General features: G+C 38.6%; 1 protein-coding gene across 1 annotated transcript in view; it reads left to right on the top strand.

Moving 5' to 3' along the window:
• Nucleotides 1-19,429, top strand: part of itpr2 (inositol 1,4,5-trisphosphate receptor, type 2) — a 106,903-nt gene that overhangs the window by 36,352 nt on the left and 51,122 nt on the right. Inside the window, exons 27-37 of the mRNA XM_065278869.2 lie at nt 363-452; nt 1,021-1,146; nt 1,316-1,438; nt 1,539-1,739; nt 4,041-4,292; nt 4,978-5,103; nt 5,278-5,406; nt 5,521-5,641; nt 6,011-6,192; nt 8,062-8,204; nt 9,321-9,429. Of these exons, the coding sequence (XP_065134941.2) occupies nt 363-452; nt 1,021-1,146; nt 1,316-1,438; nt 1,539-1,739; nt 4,041-4,292; nt 4,978-5,103; nt 5,278-5,406; nt 5,521-5,641; nt 6,011-6,192; nt 8,062-8,204; nt 9,321-9,429 (1,602 nt within the window). The remainder of the gene's footprint in view (nt 1-362; nt 453-1,020; nt 1,147-1,315; nt 1,439-1,538; nt 1,740-4,040; nt 4,293-4,977; nt 5,104-5,277; nt 5,407-5,520; nt 5,642-6,010; nt 6,193-8,061; nt 8,205-9,320; nt 9,430-19,429) is intronic.

Below are 19,429 nucleotides of genomic sequence, written 5' to 3'. Positions count from 1 at the left end.
ACTACAGAAGAGTCAAGTTTTAAATAGGAAAAATATCAAAAATCTGGTCAATTTTGAGCGCAATGCTAATGGTCTAATCAGATTCAATGGATTATGCTAAGCTATGCTAAAAGTGGTACCGCCAGACCCAGAGATCGGTTGAATGGATTCTAAACTGTAAAATCACATGTGTAACTCTAGGGGTGCTGGAAAATTTTCAAAAAGTGGAGTGTTCCTTTAACACATTTGCTTTTTTTACCATTATGTGTCACGAATGTAGAATAAAGAGCCCGTTGATGTTGATGAATTTTGCATCCCACATCTTGATGTACTTATGCCCACATAATGAACAATTAAGTCTGTGTGTCATTTCTGGTTTACAGGAAGTGAGTATTTTGAGTCCAGTGCAGGATGGCAACCATAAACCTCAAATAGACAGCAACAAGGCTAATAACTACAAAATTGTAAAAGAGGTAGGATCAATCTCTTTTCAGTCCATTTTTACTAGTTCTCTAAAAAATACTGATCTCTCCTCAAGGACTGTTTTATATAGTATATGTGACCCTAGACAACAAAACCAGTTTTAAGGGTCAAGTTGGGATGAAAAAAATCTTAATACTAAGAAAATCGTCTTTAAAGTTGTCCGAAATAAGTGATTAGCAACACATTTTATCATTGATAAATACATTTTTTATATATTTACAGCAGAACATTTACAAAATATCTTCATGGAACATGATCTTTATTTAATATCCTAATGATTTCTGGCATAAAAAAATCTATAATTTTGACCCATACAATGTATTGTTGGCTATTGTTATAAATATACCCGTGCGACTTATGACTGGTTTTGTGGTCCAGGGTCACATAATGATTATAATCTTGTTTTAAAACCCATCAAAAATGGTGTCATAAACTTAATGCTGTTATATTAGCAGACTGTAGTAATAATGCTTTACGGCAGAGTTACGGCAACATTGCAGTAATTTTAAATGGGATCCTGGCCTTGTGGTTTGTGACGTGCTGGTTTTGATTTCACAGATCCTGCTGAGTCTCAGTAAACTCTGCTACCTTGCTAAGAAGAGTCGTGTGCAACAACAGAGGCTGCTGAAAAACATGGGAGCTCACACTGTGGTGCTGGAGCTGCTCCAGATTCCATATGAGAAAGTGAGTGAATGCTTTCCTAATCTGCATTAAAGGATCTCTGAGAGCATATGCAAACAAAAATTTTCTTTGGGAATATGAAAGGACTTTGTCATATGCTTTTTGTTTTGGAATACACAATTTTGGGGCTGGATTCTCACACAGCCCAACTCTTTCTGCACTAAAACCTCAGGGCGATGAGAAGATGGATGAGATCATGACTCTAGCACACACTTTTCTTCAGAACTTCTGTAGAGATAATCCTCAGAACCAGGCACTGCTGCACAAACATCTTAACCTGTTCCTTACACCTGGGGTAAGTTCCTACAGATCAGTTTAATTAATTAATGTATGTGTTATTGATGAGAACTGGTAATGTTTGGAGATATTTGAAAAACTGTCTTTGCTACTTTTAGCTTCTTGAAGCAAAGACCATGCGCTACATCTTCAGGAACAACTATGTCCTGTGCAGCGAGATAAGTGACCGTGTGGTGCACCATTTTGTGCATTGCATTGAGACCCACGGGCGCCACGTGCAGTACTTGCGCTTCCTCCAGACCATCGTCAAGGCTGATGGCAAATACGTGAAAGAGTGTCAGTGCAAAGTCATGAATGAGGTAAGGAGGTTTTTAAATTTCACACTTTACCAAATTAACTGATAAACGCTTTGACCTTAGTAAAGTGGTGGAAATGTATGAACTAAAATGGAATAATGGACAAATAGTTGATATAAGAAAATATGGATGGAAAGATAGACAGATAGGTGGACAAATGGATAGACAGATGGACGGATGAGTGGACAAATATACGGAAGGATGGACAGTTAGACGAATGGTTGGATAGATAGACAGATTGATTAATGAATAGATGGAAAGATGAATAGATGGACAAATGGATGGAAAGACATATAAAAAGATTGGATGTATGGATGGATGGAAAGATAAACAGATGGACAGAAAGTAAATGAATGTAATGACATACATGTGGATAGATGGATGGATGCATGGACAGATAGTCAGACCAGAAATGGATGGACGGATGGATGGACAGACAAATAGATAGATAGATGAATAGATGGACATATGGATGGAAAGACATAAACCGATAGATGGATGGATGGAAAGATAGACAGATGGACAGACAGTAAATAAATGGACGAACACACAGGTGGATGGATGGATGGATGTATGCATGGATGAAATGACAGATAGACAGACCAGAAATAGATGGACAAAAAACAGATGAATGGACGGACGGATGGATGGATGGACAGATGCACAGATAGACGGATAGTTGGGCAGATAGACGGATGGTTGGATAGACAGATGAATGAGCATATAGACAAATAGATGTATGTATGAAAGAACATGTAGATGGATGGATTGATGGGTGGACGGACGGAGGGATGGGCAGACGGGCGGACGGATGTACGGATGGATAAATGGATGGAAAGATAGGCAGATGGACAGACAGTAAATAAACGGACAGACACACAGGTGGATAGATGGATGGATGGATGCATGGATGAATGGACAGATAGACAGACCAGAAATGGATGGACAAATAAACAGTTGAACGGATGGATGGGTGGACAGATGCACGGATAGACGGAAAGATAGACAGATGGACAGACAGTAAATAAATGGACAAACACACAGGTGGAAAAATGTATGCATGGATGAAATGACAGATAGACAGACCAGAAATGGATGGACAAAAAACAGATGAATGCACAGACGGATGGATGGGTGGACAGATGCACAGATAGACGGATAGTTGGGCAGATAGACGGATGGTTGGATAGACAGATGAATGAGCATATACACAAATAGATGTATTTATGAAATAACATGTAGATGGATGGATGGGTGGGTGGACGGATGGACGGACGGAGGGATGGGCAGACGGGCGGACGGTTGTACAGATGGATAAATGGCTGGAAAGATAGGCAGATGGACAGACAGCAAATAGTGACAGACACACAGGTTGATAGATGGATGGATGGATGCATGGATGAATGGACATATAGACAGACCAGAAATGGATGGACAAATAAACAGTTGAACGGACGGACAGATGGATGGGTGGACAGATGCACCGATAGACGGATAGTTGGGCAGATAGACGGATGGTTGGATAGACAGATGAATGAGTATATAGACAAATAGAGGGATGAATAAACGGATAGATGTATGTATGAAAGGACATGTAAACAGATAGATGGATAGCTAGATGGATGGACAGATAGATGGATGGATGGACAGATGGATAAATGGTTGGAAGGACTGTTAAATGAATGGACAGATAGGTGGATGGATAAATGGATGAATGGAAGGATGAACAAATGGATGGACAAATAGACGGAAGGACAGATATAGGAATGTACGGTAAGATGGACGGATGGTTGGGCAGATAGACAAATAGATGGATGTATAAACAGATAGATGTATGTATGGACAGATGGGTAAATAGGTGGAAGGACGGTTAAATGAATGGACAGACAGACAGACAGACAGACAGACAGTCAGGTGGATGGACAAATAAACTGATGGATGGGTGGACAGATATAAGGATGGACATACAGTTAGATGGATGGATGCCCAGATTGGTTGGATGGATAGACAGATGAATGGGCATATAGGCAAATAGATGCATGTAAAAACAGAGATTTATGGATGTAAAGACATATAAACAGATAGATGAATCGATGGACAGATTGGCAAACAGACAGACAGACAGTCAGGTGGATGGATGAATGGGTGATAGAAAGATAAAGAGAGGGGTCTATGGATTAATAGACAGATAGATGGATAGATAGTTGGATGAACAGAAAGATGAATGGGTAGACGAATAGATGTACTGTCAGACATAAAGTGCTTTATCCAAATGAAAGAGACATTGTGTGTTTTGATCTGCAGCTGGTGAATGGCGGTGAAGATGTGCTGGTGTTCTACAATGACCGCGCCTCCTTCCCCAAACTGCTAGATATGATGCGTTCTGAGCGGGATCGCAATGATGAGAACGGTGATCTGGGATATCACATCACTCTGGTGGAGCTTTTGGCGGCATGCACAGAGGGCAAGAACGTGGACACCGAGCTCAAGTGCCATTCACTCCTGCCGCTCGATGACATCGTCAGGGTGGTTATGGATGACGACTGCATTCCAGAGGTAAAGGAGCCGTGTAAACCCTGCTGTACCTGTAACATATCTCATCTGTAAAGAAATTAAACAGTATCAGTCAATAAGAAGTTTTAATAAGGCGTTGGCAATGCATCAAATGAATCAAACATAAGATGTTATTGAGATAATTGGCTTTATACCCAGCTGCACTACTTCCTGAACTTCAGCCAGCTCCTTGTTTTCTGTCTGCCATTATTGGACAAACTAGTTCATCCAAGTGTGTCTGATTATTGTTGTTGTGACTACTGAGGTCAGGCACACCTGGATTAATCAGTTTGTCCAATAATGGCAGACAGGAAACAAGGAGCTGGCTGAAGTCCAGGAAGTAATGCAGCTGGGCATAAAGTCTATTGTGCTGAAGATTTAGACAAAATGTCATAAATATTGAATATTGTTAAAAATGCTGTTTAAGATTATTTGCTAAAAATTACAAGAGACATAAGTATGAAAAAGAGGGAATGATGAATTAATCCCCCAAAAGTATGCATAATAAATAAGATGGGGATGTTTTGGATATCAAAATATCAAATTTTATCAATATAAATATTTATTACAGCAGATTTTTATTTATTACTACTTTATATAAGCTAGCTGACAAAACCAAATCATAAATAATATTTGTCTAATAAAAAACGACCTGCCTGTCTGACCATTTGTCTATATAACTTTTCAGATAAAAACAGCTTATGTAAATTTTGTGAATCACTGCTATGTGGACACTGAAGTGGAGATGAAGGAGATCTACACCAGCAATCATATTTGGATGCTCTTTAAAAATTTCCTTGCAGATATGGCCAGGGTGAGTCCAATGAAACCATCTCTCTCTCTCTGTTTCACTCCCTCGCAGCCGGTTATTTGTATACGAGGCATCTTATTCGGACGGTTAAATGGCTTCATATCACCCATGACTGATTTGTTTTTGCTGTGTGGGCGCTAAGCATTCTGAACTTTGTGAACTGTGATGTTGTTGTAGGTGTGTAACAGCACCACAGACAGGAAGCATGCTGACGCATCCCTCGAAAAGTACGTCACCGACACCATCATGGCAATTGTGAAGGGCTTCTTCGGCTCCCAGTTTTCCGTCAGCAACTCCAACCTGCAGGTAGATGGAGAAACTTGCTATGATTAGTCTCGACCCTTTTTGCTTCATCTCATCAGCTGTATTTCTCTCAGTCATTATGTTAATGAGATGTTTCTTTCAATGTTTATCTTTCAGACCCATCAACCAATATTCATCCAGATATTGCAGTCGGCCTGCAGACTCTACAACTGCACATGGCTCAACACCCTGCAGAAAACCAACATTGAGTGTTGCATTAAAACACTCGCTGATGTGGGTAGGTTTCGTTTTTGGTAGAGATACCAGACAGAAGTCTGGAAGTGTCCAGACATTGCTTACAGGACCTTTATCTTTTTCGACATGTTTTTACTTTGCTGGCCATTCCTTGCAAATTATATTTCATGCACCTGACGAAAACAAGTCGATGACATTTGTTCAATTTAATCTCTGGGGATAAATCTTAATACAATATTGAATGATTTTGAACAGCTTTGTCTCATTGTTCGCCTTTACACAGAGTTGAAAGTGATTTAAACCTTAAAAGTGGCCTAAAATAAATCTGGGATAAGCATAGTGCACAAAATGCTTTACATGTACATAACACAATACACAGTCTGAACCGTGATCTCCCTATGACCCTTCTCAGCTAAAAACCGGGCCATCCCCATTCCAGTGGACCTGGATGGTCAGGTCAATGTTTTGTCTCTGAAAACGCACACCAACATGGTACAGCGTGCAGCCAAGGATTGGAGACTGTCGGCTCGCGCCCGGCCCCGCAAAGAGCCCTTCGGGGCCCCTGACTATAAAAACATCATTGAGAAACTTCAGGTAACGTGGCTCTTTTAGATCTAAAACTGTTACTGTAATAAAACAGCATTTGTGTATGAGGTTATACTGAATGTACTTTCACCACAAGAGAGTATAGCTGGCCTCAGTCAATTAAGTTATTATTCTTCACAAAAAAAAAAGAGTTCAAATGCAAAACCATCTAAGTGCACCTGACATGATTTCTTGTAAATGAGCATTTTTTACCATGAGCATGTTTAGGTTCAGTAATTTATTTATATTAATGGAAATAAAAAGGTTATTACATCCAAAAAATCTCCAGTACTAAAAATAATCTCCTGTCTTTTTTCACTGTACTTTCTGAAAAAAGGTAAAAGGCTCAATATCCAAATTTTTTTTGTAAACCTCCTTTGACTGGTAAAAAATATCTTGCACCTTGATGTGCGTGTTCCGTCGTTTACCCAATTCATCTACTGTGCACTTAGAGGACTTTGCTACTAAATCATTGTGGCATTTAAGGGATTCTGCCAACAACAAATTTTTTTTAAATTGTGTTACACTGGGATAAGTGGATTTAAAGTGAAACCGTTTGATGAATATGTGCAGAGAGCATTTGGTTAATATCATTATCTCATTTTTGATGGAGTTGCGTTCAGCAGCTTTTGGATCTGAGCTTTTCATATACTGTATAAGTACAAAAAATATTAATACAGGGCTCAAGCAAAGAAGTTTTTATACTGGCCCAGTCGGGCCAGTGGTTCAGGTTTTCACTTGCCTTGCCAAATTTTCCACTGCACTGGCCCCAATAAAAAAATTATAAAAAATAATAATTTAAAAGTCAAATATAAAAATAATAATTCAAATGTATAATTGTGTATAAAAATAATAATTAAAAGGTAAAATTGTGTATATATATATATATATATATATATATATATATATATATATATATAATGTATATGTATACCCTAACCCTTATCGCGTTTAATCGCATTCAAATATTGCATAATATAGGAGTGTGTGTAATTAATATATAAATACACACACATTCATGTATGTATTTAAGAAACATTTACATGTGTATATATATTTATGTATATTTTTATATATTCTATATAATATAATATCACTTTTATTTTGAATGCGATTAATTGCGATTAATCTCTTCCCAGCACTAATGTTTTTGTTACTGAGGGTGAAGCTCTGGCCCGATCGGGCAAGTGACAATACTTTTTACTGGCCCGAACGTCTCTCACCCTTGCCCCGGGCCATCGGGCAGTCCTTTATGTTGAGCCCTGTATTGTGTTTAAGTAAAATAACAATTGTGTACTGACAACATTTCTGTCAAATTCCTAATAAAAATATTTATTATTATTATTATTATTATTATTATATATAAAATATTTACTTAATATTCTTAATTATTTAATATAGTACATTTTTCTATAATTTTATTTGCATGAAACTGATATCGGACAAACTAACAAAAAGATTCAATGTTTTCAGATCTTAAATATTGCAAGACATTTAAAAAATCAATTGGTAAAAAACAAAGGTCATGGGTCTGATTCTTAGGGTACAACTTTATTTTGCAAAAAAAAATTAATATCTTGATTTATTCCTTTTTAAACAAATTTTAAAACTACTGAAGACAAATGCCTTCATATTAAATGTCTTAAAAACGTTCATTAAATACATTTCAGTCAAGTGTCCCTTAAACAGTAGTGTATACAATTTATATTCAAAATACAATTTCAGTTGTGTCCCCATGGATTTGATCATTACTGTATGCTACTAGTTAGTAACTAGATAACAAAAAGATGTTAAAATTTTTAAAGCTGTTTTCTTTGTTGGATCGACTGTCTGTTTTACTTGTAAGTGTAATCTGATATTTTGCTTGTATGTGTCTAGGGAGTTGTGTCGTGTCTGGAAGAGAAGTTCAGCCCTTGGGTCCATGCAGAGTTTTCTGTTTTAGTAGACGTGCTCCAAAATCCAGAGATGTTGTTTCCGGAGTCGACACGGCTACGCTGCGAGACTGGAACCTTCATGTCCAAGTGAGACGCACACCCACATCGTACAAATTAAAATCATGCGTCATCCCTGATGAATATATTACAATGGTCCAGTGCCAGTGTAAAAATAACATGTAGTTCTAAGTCCTCATCGTAAATTCATAAGATTTTCATCCCAGATTCCAAAACAATACAACACAATGACGTCAAGAACATCCTTGACTGATTATATGATGCTTGTAAAAATTAGTTTAAGACACGGCAGCGTCAATTTAAAAGTGCTGTAGAACGGAAAACTGTATTTACTTAGATGAATACAGAAGAGTTCTGTACATGGTAATGACAGCTCGTGAGCTTCGAACACGATTGTTTTCTCCTTCTTATATAAACATAATACATGCAAAAGACCACTGGAAAACAAGCAAATCTCAACTTAACACCGTCTGTGATGCTACAGTCGAGATGTATATATGCTAGGTATTGGTATATGCTAGCATTTAGGCTGAATTCTACTATTGAAATTACAGTTACGTTTTAAAACCCCAAAATCTTACCCCTCAGAAACATCCATTAACAATCTCCAAACAATTGATTATTCCTCAAATTCTATATCTTCGCATAATAAAGGCTGAAACAACCAATCAGAGGAGAGCTCAACATTATTATTCATGACCCTTTCAAATTTGTTTTTTTGCACGTAATAAAGCCACATATCTTCTATGTAGATATCAGAGAACAATTTAAAATATTATTACAATGCATTCTTTGGCACCTTTAAGTGTAATTGAAGATATATGCATGTTTCTATAAATGCATCAGAGCCCATTCTGCTTTGATTAAGTACCAGCAATATCACGCATGTACTATATACAGTGTTTGCTATGAATGTGCCTGGGCGACAGAGTGCCTTATATAAGCAATTTACTGCATTTGAGCATGTTGTAGGTCGAAAATCACAGATACGTTCACAGAAACAATGTATCTTATAAAACTAAGATAGACATACATTTGCCACTGATTCTCTAGATCATTTTTAACATTTAATTTATTGAAATTGTATTGCACATTCAAATTTTCATGAAAAATTACTCATATTACTTATATGACATATTTTGGTTCCAAGCTTTAGTGTGAAATGTAATGTCGTGTGTCTCTCAGGCTCATCAAACACACCAAGAAGCTCAGGGAGAAAGAGGAGAAGTTGTGCATTAAGATCCTGCAGACCTTACGAGAGATGCTGGATAAAAGGGAGACATTTGAGGACCAAGTAAGTGTTTTTGGTGCTCTCCATAACATCGCATTTCCCCCCGTCTATAGTAATAAGTTAATTCAGTAAATTCCAATAGAGGAAGTTATGTAGAAACAGTGTCGCCCTACAAAATGTAAAGAACATTCTGTGAATATATATATTTATTTATTTATAAAAAAAATATTTTTTTTATTTATTTATTATATTTTTAACATTGAGTGAGGAAGATGTGTGTTTCTTGGGGTTTCATGACCTTTACGCTGCTAATGCATTGCCTCGCTACTGAACTATAGGAATTATTTACGCACTTTTTTAGGTATAACTATAGATTCGTTTTTTTTTTTTTTTTAAGGGATAGTTCACCTTAAAATGAAAATTCTGTCAACATTTACTCATCCTCATGTTGTATTAAACCTGTATGTGATGCATATACTGCATATGATGGTAAACACACAGCAGATAGTGACCATTGACTTCCATAGTAGGAAAAAAAAAATGGAAGCATTGTGATAAATGATGAAGAAAATATTTTGATTAATGATGGTAAGCGCACAGTTGACGGTACCCATTAAATTCCATCGTATTTTTTATTCCTACTATGGAAATCAATGGTCACTATCTGCTGTGTGTTTACCATAATTTCTCAAAATATCTTCTTTTGTGTTCAACAGAAAAAATAAATTCACACAGGTTTAATACAACATGAGGATGAGTAAATGATGAAAGAATTTTCATTTTAAGGTGAACTATCCCTTAAAAAAGATGATTGTTATGTAAATATTAAATAATCTAGCAATCCTTATTTGTAACGTCAATAGATACAAACCACATTAAGTACCTATGCAGTTCGAGTACCTTTGTTTGGGAATCTCTGGTTTACCACACCTGTATCTGAACACAGAGTAGACATTGTTTTGGTGAATTAAGTACAGCACCTGACACCTGTGATGGCTCATGCCTCTAGGGAATGTTGTTGCCATACCAACAGTTACCAAAAGAGGGCACTCGTGACAAAAGCAAACCCGTTGAACCCGATGACCCCACCCCTCTGCCGTAGAGGAGAGAGCGCACGCATGCGGGTGTGCTAGGTGAAGCGTAGCTCTCGGGCCTCTGCAGTGTCTTTTCCGTCTGTGGCAGGGTGAATTCTGGGAGTCCTGAGCTCCAGACAGTTAATCAGCATTCAGCGGAGAAACAGTCCTGCGCTGTTACATAAGCAAGGCGACATGAGGACACGCTCATAGTGTTAGAGCGAGTAGCCAAAGCATCCAGTGCAAAGAATCAATACTGCAGAGAGCTGACTACAACCTTGCACAAAGATGGAGAGGGGAGAGAGAGGGCAAGACTAATTTAAAAGCCACTTTAGGCAAAACTGTACAGCAAAGTTTGAATTTTGGACAGGAAGGACAAGAATAGTTTTAGGGAAAACAAAGATTAAATTGAATTCTTTGGCAGATGATTTTATTTGTAGCTACTTATAGGATATTACAAGGTATACATTTTATCATTGTGTTTGTTTCCTGATAATCGAACCCTTGACTTATTGCACTGGCATCGCAATGCTTTGAATGCAATGAATTGAGCTTAATAATGATGAATGTACTCTTTAAAGGTGCAACTGCATAAATAAATTTACAGTATAAGACTAAAAGATGTGACATGTTTAGGGGTGCTCAGATCGATCGGCTGGCAATTGGTATTAGGGATGTAACGATTAATCGCTGGTCCCATTAAAAATTCCTGTCTGAAATCGATTCTGAATCGCAAGGCTGCGATTCTTTGTTTCATGCACAGCTTGTCCGTGTACTACGGCATTTGGTCAGTAGAAAGTCCTTATCAATCTAAAATCATTATGAGTCTGAGTCGTTTATAACGTGCATTTAAAAAAGCAACACTAGTTAAATAAAAATCATTCAAAATATTCTTTATTATCATGAAAATACCTGAAACAATTTGAAAAACAGCTATATAAATATTCCTGTAGACATTTCCTGGAATAGCGTTTGTAATGCTACTTCTTCTGTGGCACAAAGGGAGTTTCTGCATGAGAGCGCCCCCTGGCGTTCGGATGTGCCGGGATTTCACCGTAATTCATTCATTGAGAAAAGGCGCATTTGCACGGTTAATCGTTACACCCCTAATCGGTATCGGCCGATAATGGCATTAAATGACTCGATCAGCATTTGCTAAATTTGCCGATCTGATAAAGCAATCTTTAGGTTTACTTTTGTCATCATAGGGATCCTGAAGGCAACTGTAATAAGAGACAATTTTTACGTAGTGCGAGGATTTTTATAACCTGTTGCTTATGTGCGACGTGCAGATTTGGATTTCTCTCTCTGCCTTTACAGAGATATGTGTATTTTCTATGAGGACGTGCTCCCGTCAAAAGCGCGACGCGTCTTTACATCCCCATCAAACAGCGTATACAACACATATCTATCGCGGACAGTTGCATCCATAAAAGTGTATTATTTGCATGCATTTTAACGTTTTGACCATTTAAACTTTCGTTTTTCGCACATCTGCTGTATTCAAAGGTTTTTTTAAACACTCCCTCCATTTGTCATTAGTTGGACAATATAGTCCCACCCCAAACTAGTGCGATTGGTTGAACCAGTGTTGCTGTGTCAGGCTTGTTGGGATACAAAGCAGTGTTTCGATGACATTCTTTGAAATGCCTTGCTGTTTTCTGTGTATTTTGGAAACTTTCTATGGAAATCACTTGGGAATATATGGGAATTAATTGTGGCACATGGATGAAGATGAGTCTGATGTTGAGGAATGTTTGTATTTGATACGTCTTGTATTATTTACCCCAAATTTCCAACTTGGAATATTTCCAAAATTTCCAAGCTTTGCTATTCTAATTTATATATAATTATTGTTTATGCATTTAGCAGATGCTTTCATCCAAAGTGACGTATAGTGCAGTTATACATTTATATCGATAGATATTTATCAAACCTTTGGGCTGAACTAGTAATATACAGTCGTCCATGTATATTAACCTGGAATAAATGAAAATATTTGAACAGACAGATATACGTTCATACGGTAATTTGTGTGCTTATATTAGAGCACTGGTTGTCTTTGGGGTTTGCTGTGTTATTCCTGCCCTGAGAGTGGTGCTGCAGTTTCACACAGACCTGATCGGCACAGACCAGCAGCTCCCCGGGGAAAGGGAGAGTAGGAGGGTAAACGAGTGAGGGAGGGGGAGAGCATGTGAGAAGCCATGTGATCCAGGAGAAAAAGCGTGGCGCAGCAGCAGGGAGAGGGTTGGAGAGGAGCCGTGTCTGCCGAGTCCATGAGGAGTCTGAACGGGGGGTGTTTACGTAACCGGCCTGCAGTGTCTGAGCCAACCTCACGTGGCTCATCACGTTCTCTTTTTCTCTCTCTCTCTCTCTGCCATGGTTTTGTCTGTCTCCCTCACCGTTTAGTGCTTGTTTATCTCAGTTTCTGTAAGGCTTTGTTTTTCTGTGTGGAGTTTTTGAACAGCTAGAAGCTGGTAGCTGATTCGAGGTTTTACAAAATAACTGCATTTGTATTCAAAAAGACATGAAAAATAAGAGAGAAAAAACTGCATCCACAAAGTAAATAAAATGTTGATATAAAATAAATAACAGTGGAGAATAAAACGGAAAATTATTAGTAAGCAAAAAAGAATAAAGTTTAAATAAATGTGTTTGTCTCTCCTTTTGTCCTATGACTTTGTGATTTGGTTGCTGAGCAGCAGATCATGACTCATGAGTAGATATAATTCTCTCTCTCTCTCGCTCTCTCTCTCTCTCTCTCTCTCTCTCTCTCCCTCTCTCTCTCTCTCTCTTTCTCGTGTTCTCGCTCTCTCTCTCTTGTTCTCGCTCTCTCTCTCTTTCTGCACACTATGTACAAAATGTTTAAATGTTGAGCAGGTGTTGTTGTTCACCAAATGGTCCAAACAGAACACTGACCATAAAGCTTCAGAAATGTTGTCTTTATCTGCCTTTTATTCCCTTTGTTGATACAGTTTATAGATCCTTGGCAGGTACGTGTTTCGAGTACATAGTGGTGACTTAAGGTTACAGGGAGGGTGTGGTCCATATGAGAGGCTTGTAAAACTCTGTTTGTGTCTACATGTGTTTCATATATGCACTTTTGCAGAAATGATAAAAATTCAGACATACTGTAAGTGAAACCATCTTTTCTATTGACGGTACTGATGTCAGTGCTTAATTTGGAAATGCATGTATTTTTTACTTTCATAAAGCATATAGTGGTTAAAAGTTTGGAAACACTTGACTGAAATTTTTCTCACAATCCTAAAATTTTTGTGTTTAAATGTTTTAAGTTATTTTTGTAGACACATGTTGTGCCACACATTCATTTCTTTCATTAGAAAACTAAAATAAAAAGCAGCCAATAAGAGCCCAACATCGTTTAAAATGCATCTTAGGGTAAAACCTCAAGAAATGTCTTGAAAAAGATTAAAGTACAATTTCACACATTTTATAGACCGCACATTGTCACGGTTCAGCCAAGTCACACGAAATTACGTACATATAGTCACATCATTTTTTGATTCTTTTTCGTGATACTGTCAAGAATTTCCCTGTTTTTTTTTTTTATCGTGTTTATGTGTCATTGTCACGTATTGGTTACTCAACTGTTTTGTCCTATTTTCTTAACATTGTCACTTCGGTTTAGGGTTAGATTTACATAAAATGACATCCTTACCCAACTCTAACCCTAAGGCCAGGCGACAATGTTTAAAAATTTAGAAAATCTTAAAAAATTAATCAGAAAAAATAGTATAAACCAATACTTAAAGTGACATCCTTACGCAAACACCAAATCTTACCCTAAATCAAAGCGAAAACGGTTTGAAATTAGGAAAAAGCAGTTGAGTAACCAATACGTGACTGTGACACATAAACAGAAATCCGTGATACAATCATGAAAAAACTCGGAAATTCGTGACAGTATCACGAAAAAGAATACAAAATTACGTGACTATAGGTACATCATTTTGTGAGACTGGGTAGCGCGGTCATGCGCCTGACCGAAGTGAACTTCCGGTCCGTATTTATTTATCGGTCTGGCTACTGGTTAAACTGATCTATGAAACAAATACTTTTTCAAAAATAAAAAAAATTGGCAGCCAGACAAGAATTCAATTATTTTTTAAATGGTGAAAAAAAACATGATATTCAAAAAAAAAGTTTTTAATTTCAATTTCATTGTAACATTAAGTATATTAAAGCAAATTCACGCGTTTTAGTAAATTTTTTGTTACATACAGCAAACATCTGCTAGCTGCCTGTCCCCTGAACACACTGTAAAAAACGCAGTCTCTGTAGACAGCCCAGGCTCCACAAACTGCAACAAAAACAAAGTGGCGCAGCCTACAACCACGAAACATAACTAACGTGTTCCAGCCAATAAATGACAAGAAGGATTTGGGGGTGGGGTTTGGGGGGGTTAGTGCACGTGAGGAAGCACGGAAGGGAGAGGGAGGGCAAGGGGGAGATTTAGAGGGAGGGGCAAGCGCGAGAGTGAGAGGGAGGGGCAAGCGCGAGAGTGAGAGGGAGGGGCAAGCGAGAGAGTGAGAGAGGGGGCGAGTTAAGGGCGATTTATAGTCGTGCGTAGGTTCTACGCCGTAGCTACGTAGCCTGTGCGTAGCTCTGCGTAGCCTGAGGCGCACCTCGCAAAAATGTTAACAGCGCGTCAGATCTACGCGGACCGCAAGCGCTGTGATTGGTCCACCAGAACCCCTCCCGTCAGGTAAAAAAACTGCCTCATTTGTGACGGTGAAAACAAAGATGAGGCAACTTGAGGAGTGATTTAACTCAAACTGCATCAAAAGTCGCTGTTTATTTACTTCCATCATTGCTGGTCTTCTCAAATTATACACAACAAGTTGCTGTTTTTTCTTCGTTTGGGGGTTAACTTTCCAAGCTGCTTCTTCTCTGACGGTCGCGTGTTTGCAAAAGACGCAAAAGTATAAATGAAAACCGATGCGGAACCTACGCCATCGCTGCTACGCCGTAGGACCTACGCACGACTATAACAAGCCCTTTAGCTACACTCCGTTTTGTTTGACAACACTTCAAACGTCAAAAAGAAGCGATGTCACACAGATTCTCTTAGAGCGCCTTTAAAAAACTTTTGGATTTTTCAATTTGGATCTCAAAGTACATTCGTATAACGTAAAAATAAACATTACAATGTCATGCACAGTTTATTTACAGTAGTAATGTAATCGATTACATCATAGTTGGCTTAATTCAGAAAAATGCTGCGATTCTAGAGACATTCTATTGAGCACCTGCACAGGGTTCATGTTTTTCAAAAGGCTGTAAGTATAACCCGATGCATGTGTACACTACTGTAAAACTCTTTTGGACGGCAGTCATGCCACTTATGTTCCTCAACGAGAACTTTATTTCAAGATCTTTCTGTTCAGCTCGTCCAGCTCTTATTATAAAACATTCACCGAGAAAAACAAACAGCTGTGTGTTGTTTACTGACATCAAGTTCTGGAATTTATCTCTATGCGTGTGTGCAAGACCAATACCTCATGTCTCACAAGCGAGTCGTGTCCTTGAAGAAAGCCATCTCGTGCGACTGCGGTGTGTTTGCGGCGAATAACTTTGTGTACTTGTGTGGTGACTTACACACTTGTGTGTGTGTGTGTGTGTGTGTATACAGGCCTCTCCTGTTTGTTGACAAAGGAAAGAAAAGCCCCGTTACATAACCCAATACGTCCTCTCTCTCTTTCTCTCATCCTGTCTATACCTCCCTCCAGCCAAGTTTCACGCTTACTGTAGGTTCACACCAGCCGCGGAAGAGGCGGCAAAAACGCGTGAACCGCGTCCAGTTTGCCGCTTGAACATTTTGAGTTTACTCGCTTAATCCGCGCGTGAACGCCGCGCGTGAAATTCTAGTCATTCGAGAAATTCACGCGGAAATCCGCGTCATGGGAGGGGCTTCTGCGACTCCGCGGAGACTACACCACTCCGCTTGCTTCCTGTAATCACGTCACTACTACAGCAAGCTCCTGATTGGTTAACGCGGCGCGGAATTCCGCCAAAGTTCAGATTTTTGAACTCGCGCGTTTCCCGCGGCAACGCTCAATTCGCGCGGAACGCCCCGCGCCTTCCGCGCGTTCCGCGACATCCGCGCCGCGGCTACCGCGTGTACCGCGCCGCAGGATGCCTAATCGCGTGTTTGCATTGACTTAACATGTAAATCATCCGCGCTTGCCGCCTCTTCCGCGGCTGGTGTGAATCCACAGTTACACCCAGAGGCAAAGCAGCTTTTCAGATTAACATCCTCACACAGTTAAGCTCCTCGCTCACACACATGCAGATGTGCACATGGGCCGCTACTGGTGGGCAAGACATGTACAGTATGTGCTCTAAAATGCATCTGCGCCAATGCACACTTTGTGTTAGCAGGTGCCTGATGACTGCAGTAAAATACACACGTTTAAGTGCTCAGACAGGGTTGGTCTTTAACCTCACCGCACAGCACCCTGGCATTGTGGTGGCATACTTCTAAAAGTAAAAAAATTTGTTGGTTAATATTATTCCCCTCCCTGACTATACAGTCTTTGTTGTATCAGCAGAATAGATTGTTTTTTTTAATTTTTAATGAATTGAGTACAGTTTGTTTAGGGATTTTTATTAAGAAGCTGGAAAGTGCCAGTTTTTATTTTTTGTTGGTGGAGCATCTTAGCTGTGCTGTTAATCACAGAACCGTGTGTGTCTGTGTGTCTGTCTGTATGTGTGTCTGTCTCTCTCTCTGTGTGTGTGAGTAAAATTGTGTTTTCTTGTGTTGTCTAACCTCCCATCACTCCACCACCACCTAAAAAAGTGATCAAGTGTGTGGTCACCATGGAAATGAACGGGTACATGCTGTACATCTCCGTTTGCTTTTTGTCAGAAAAACACACCTGTAGATGATACCACAGGAGGTCCACAGTACTCCGTAGGAGTGGGCTTTACTGGGAAGACTGTCTTCAGGAGCAGGATGTACTCAACTGCTTGGATCATGTTCCTTATTGATATCCATCCTGATCTGTTTGTGCTGTCTACTCCGACATAAGATACCACACCTACTTCGCTTTATATACACTATATATATATATATATATATTTGGAAGAATGTTGAGTTGACTTGTTTGAGTTTTGTCAAGGAGTGTTGTTGTTGGTTTTTTATAAAAATTGTAAATAAATTTAGTAAATTCACATGGCTGTCAAAGGGGGCAGTTGTGAGCATTGTTTCAAATTAGAAAATAGTCTTGACACGAGCAGAGCCTCGACACCGCATATCTGCACAAAATGAATTATTTTGGACAGAGGCATTTCTTAAAATAAAATGCTACCTCCACCCTACCTACATATGTGCAACACCTGGAAATGTCTATATTAACATCATCATAGAAATCCATAAAAACCGATGGTAATGTAAATTATCGGAGACTTGTGGATGCTATTTTCTCTTATAGATGGTTTCATCGGACGTGCCGTGATGCTATTACGTATCTGGTCAGACTCAGAACTTTACTTCCAGTTTCCGTTTTTAATGGTTTGTCCACTTTCGACCGCTTCTGTCCTGATCAGTGTTGTGAGTAACGCATTACAAGTAACGTGCATTACGTAATAATATTACTTTCCTGAAGTAACGAGTAAAGTAACGCATTACTTTATAAATGTACAAATTAATATTTGAGATACTTTTAAAAAAAACTAATGCAAGTTACTTTTCAGTTTAATTAATCAAACTTAAAAATAAAATAATGTACTGAATTTAACTAAACATATTAACGTAGAATTACGCACTCTGTGCGCCTGAGCGGGAACAGTTTGAGTCAGAAACGGAGATGGCAGGCCAGAGCTTGACATTTTTGCGATTAAAACACCTGCAAGGCCTGAAAGAGATCAAGCCTCAGCCAAGTAAGAAAAAGTAACGCCAAAGTAACTTAAAAGTAACGTAAGCATTACTTTCCATGGAAAGTAACTAAGTAATGCAATTAGTTACTTTTTTGGGAAGTAACTAAATATTGTAATGCATTACTTTTAATAGTAACTTTCCCCAACACTGGTCCTGATCACTGTGAGGGGGTGGTCTGTGGAGAGTGTGGGTGAGGCTCTCTGCTGTTATTTATATGTGAGCGGGAGTAATGACAGGTTTAAATGGAGCGAACTAATCTGCTTGTGTTGTAAGTAAACATGCTGTGCAGTGTTTTGTACATGTATATGTAAGGGCTTTCAATGATTTTTTAGCACAATTGGTGTAATTAGATCGTGCAACTTTCACACGCTCGCAAAATGAAACTAATGAAATACGCGGAGATCAGCCGGTTTAGTTTTATTAATGAAACCTAAAGATAGCGCTGTACACTGTGTGTTCACGCCAGAAGTCAGAAAACATGTAAAACATTGTGCTGAGTACCTCAGATTATTTTTTTTTACCTCAGATTTGATAAATAGGTGGAGAGTAGGAGGTCTCTTGTGGTGGCTGGTACATATTTGACCACATGCGCATTTACACTACAAAAACTATCCGATCGAAAGTGTTTTCGACTACCTCTGAATGTGGTCGAAAATGGACGACCTCAAAACGTTTTGAAACACCCTTTACACCGGTCTTTAGCGTCGTCCACTTGTGATCTGATCAACAAAAACCCATCTTACTACCAAGTGTAAACAGCCTCTAAGAGACTATTTCAATGATCCATTTCTGTTTTTCTAGATTAAGTTAAAGATGCTTTTTCTTGATAAGCAAAATGACCCAAGAAAATAAGTCTAGCTTTTAGACCAAAAATATCAAATTTAAGTGATTTTGTGCATAAATCAAGCAAAAAATCTGCCAATGGGGTAAGCAAAAAATCTTTAAAATTTTTCTTAAACTAGGGATGACCCGATCGCACTTTTTTATTTCCAATCCGATTCCGATACCAGAATTCCGTCTATCACCCGATACCGATATCTGCCCGATACTATTGTAATTAAATGTGTATAGTGCTTTGTGCTACATC

Source organism: Paramisgurnus dabryanus, chromosome 9 (genome assembly GCF_030506205.2).
Source record: "Paramisgurnus dabryanus chromosome 9, PD_genome_1.1, whole genome shotgun sequence".
NCBI classification, from domain to species: Eukaryota; Metazoa; Chordata; class Actinopteri; order Cypriniformes; family Cobitidae; genus Paramisgurnus; species Paramisgurnus dabryanus.
The sequence above is the reverse complement of the archived record's forward strand: the minus strand, read 5'-3'. Positions and strand labels throughout refer to the sequence as shown.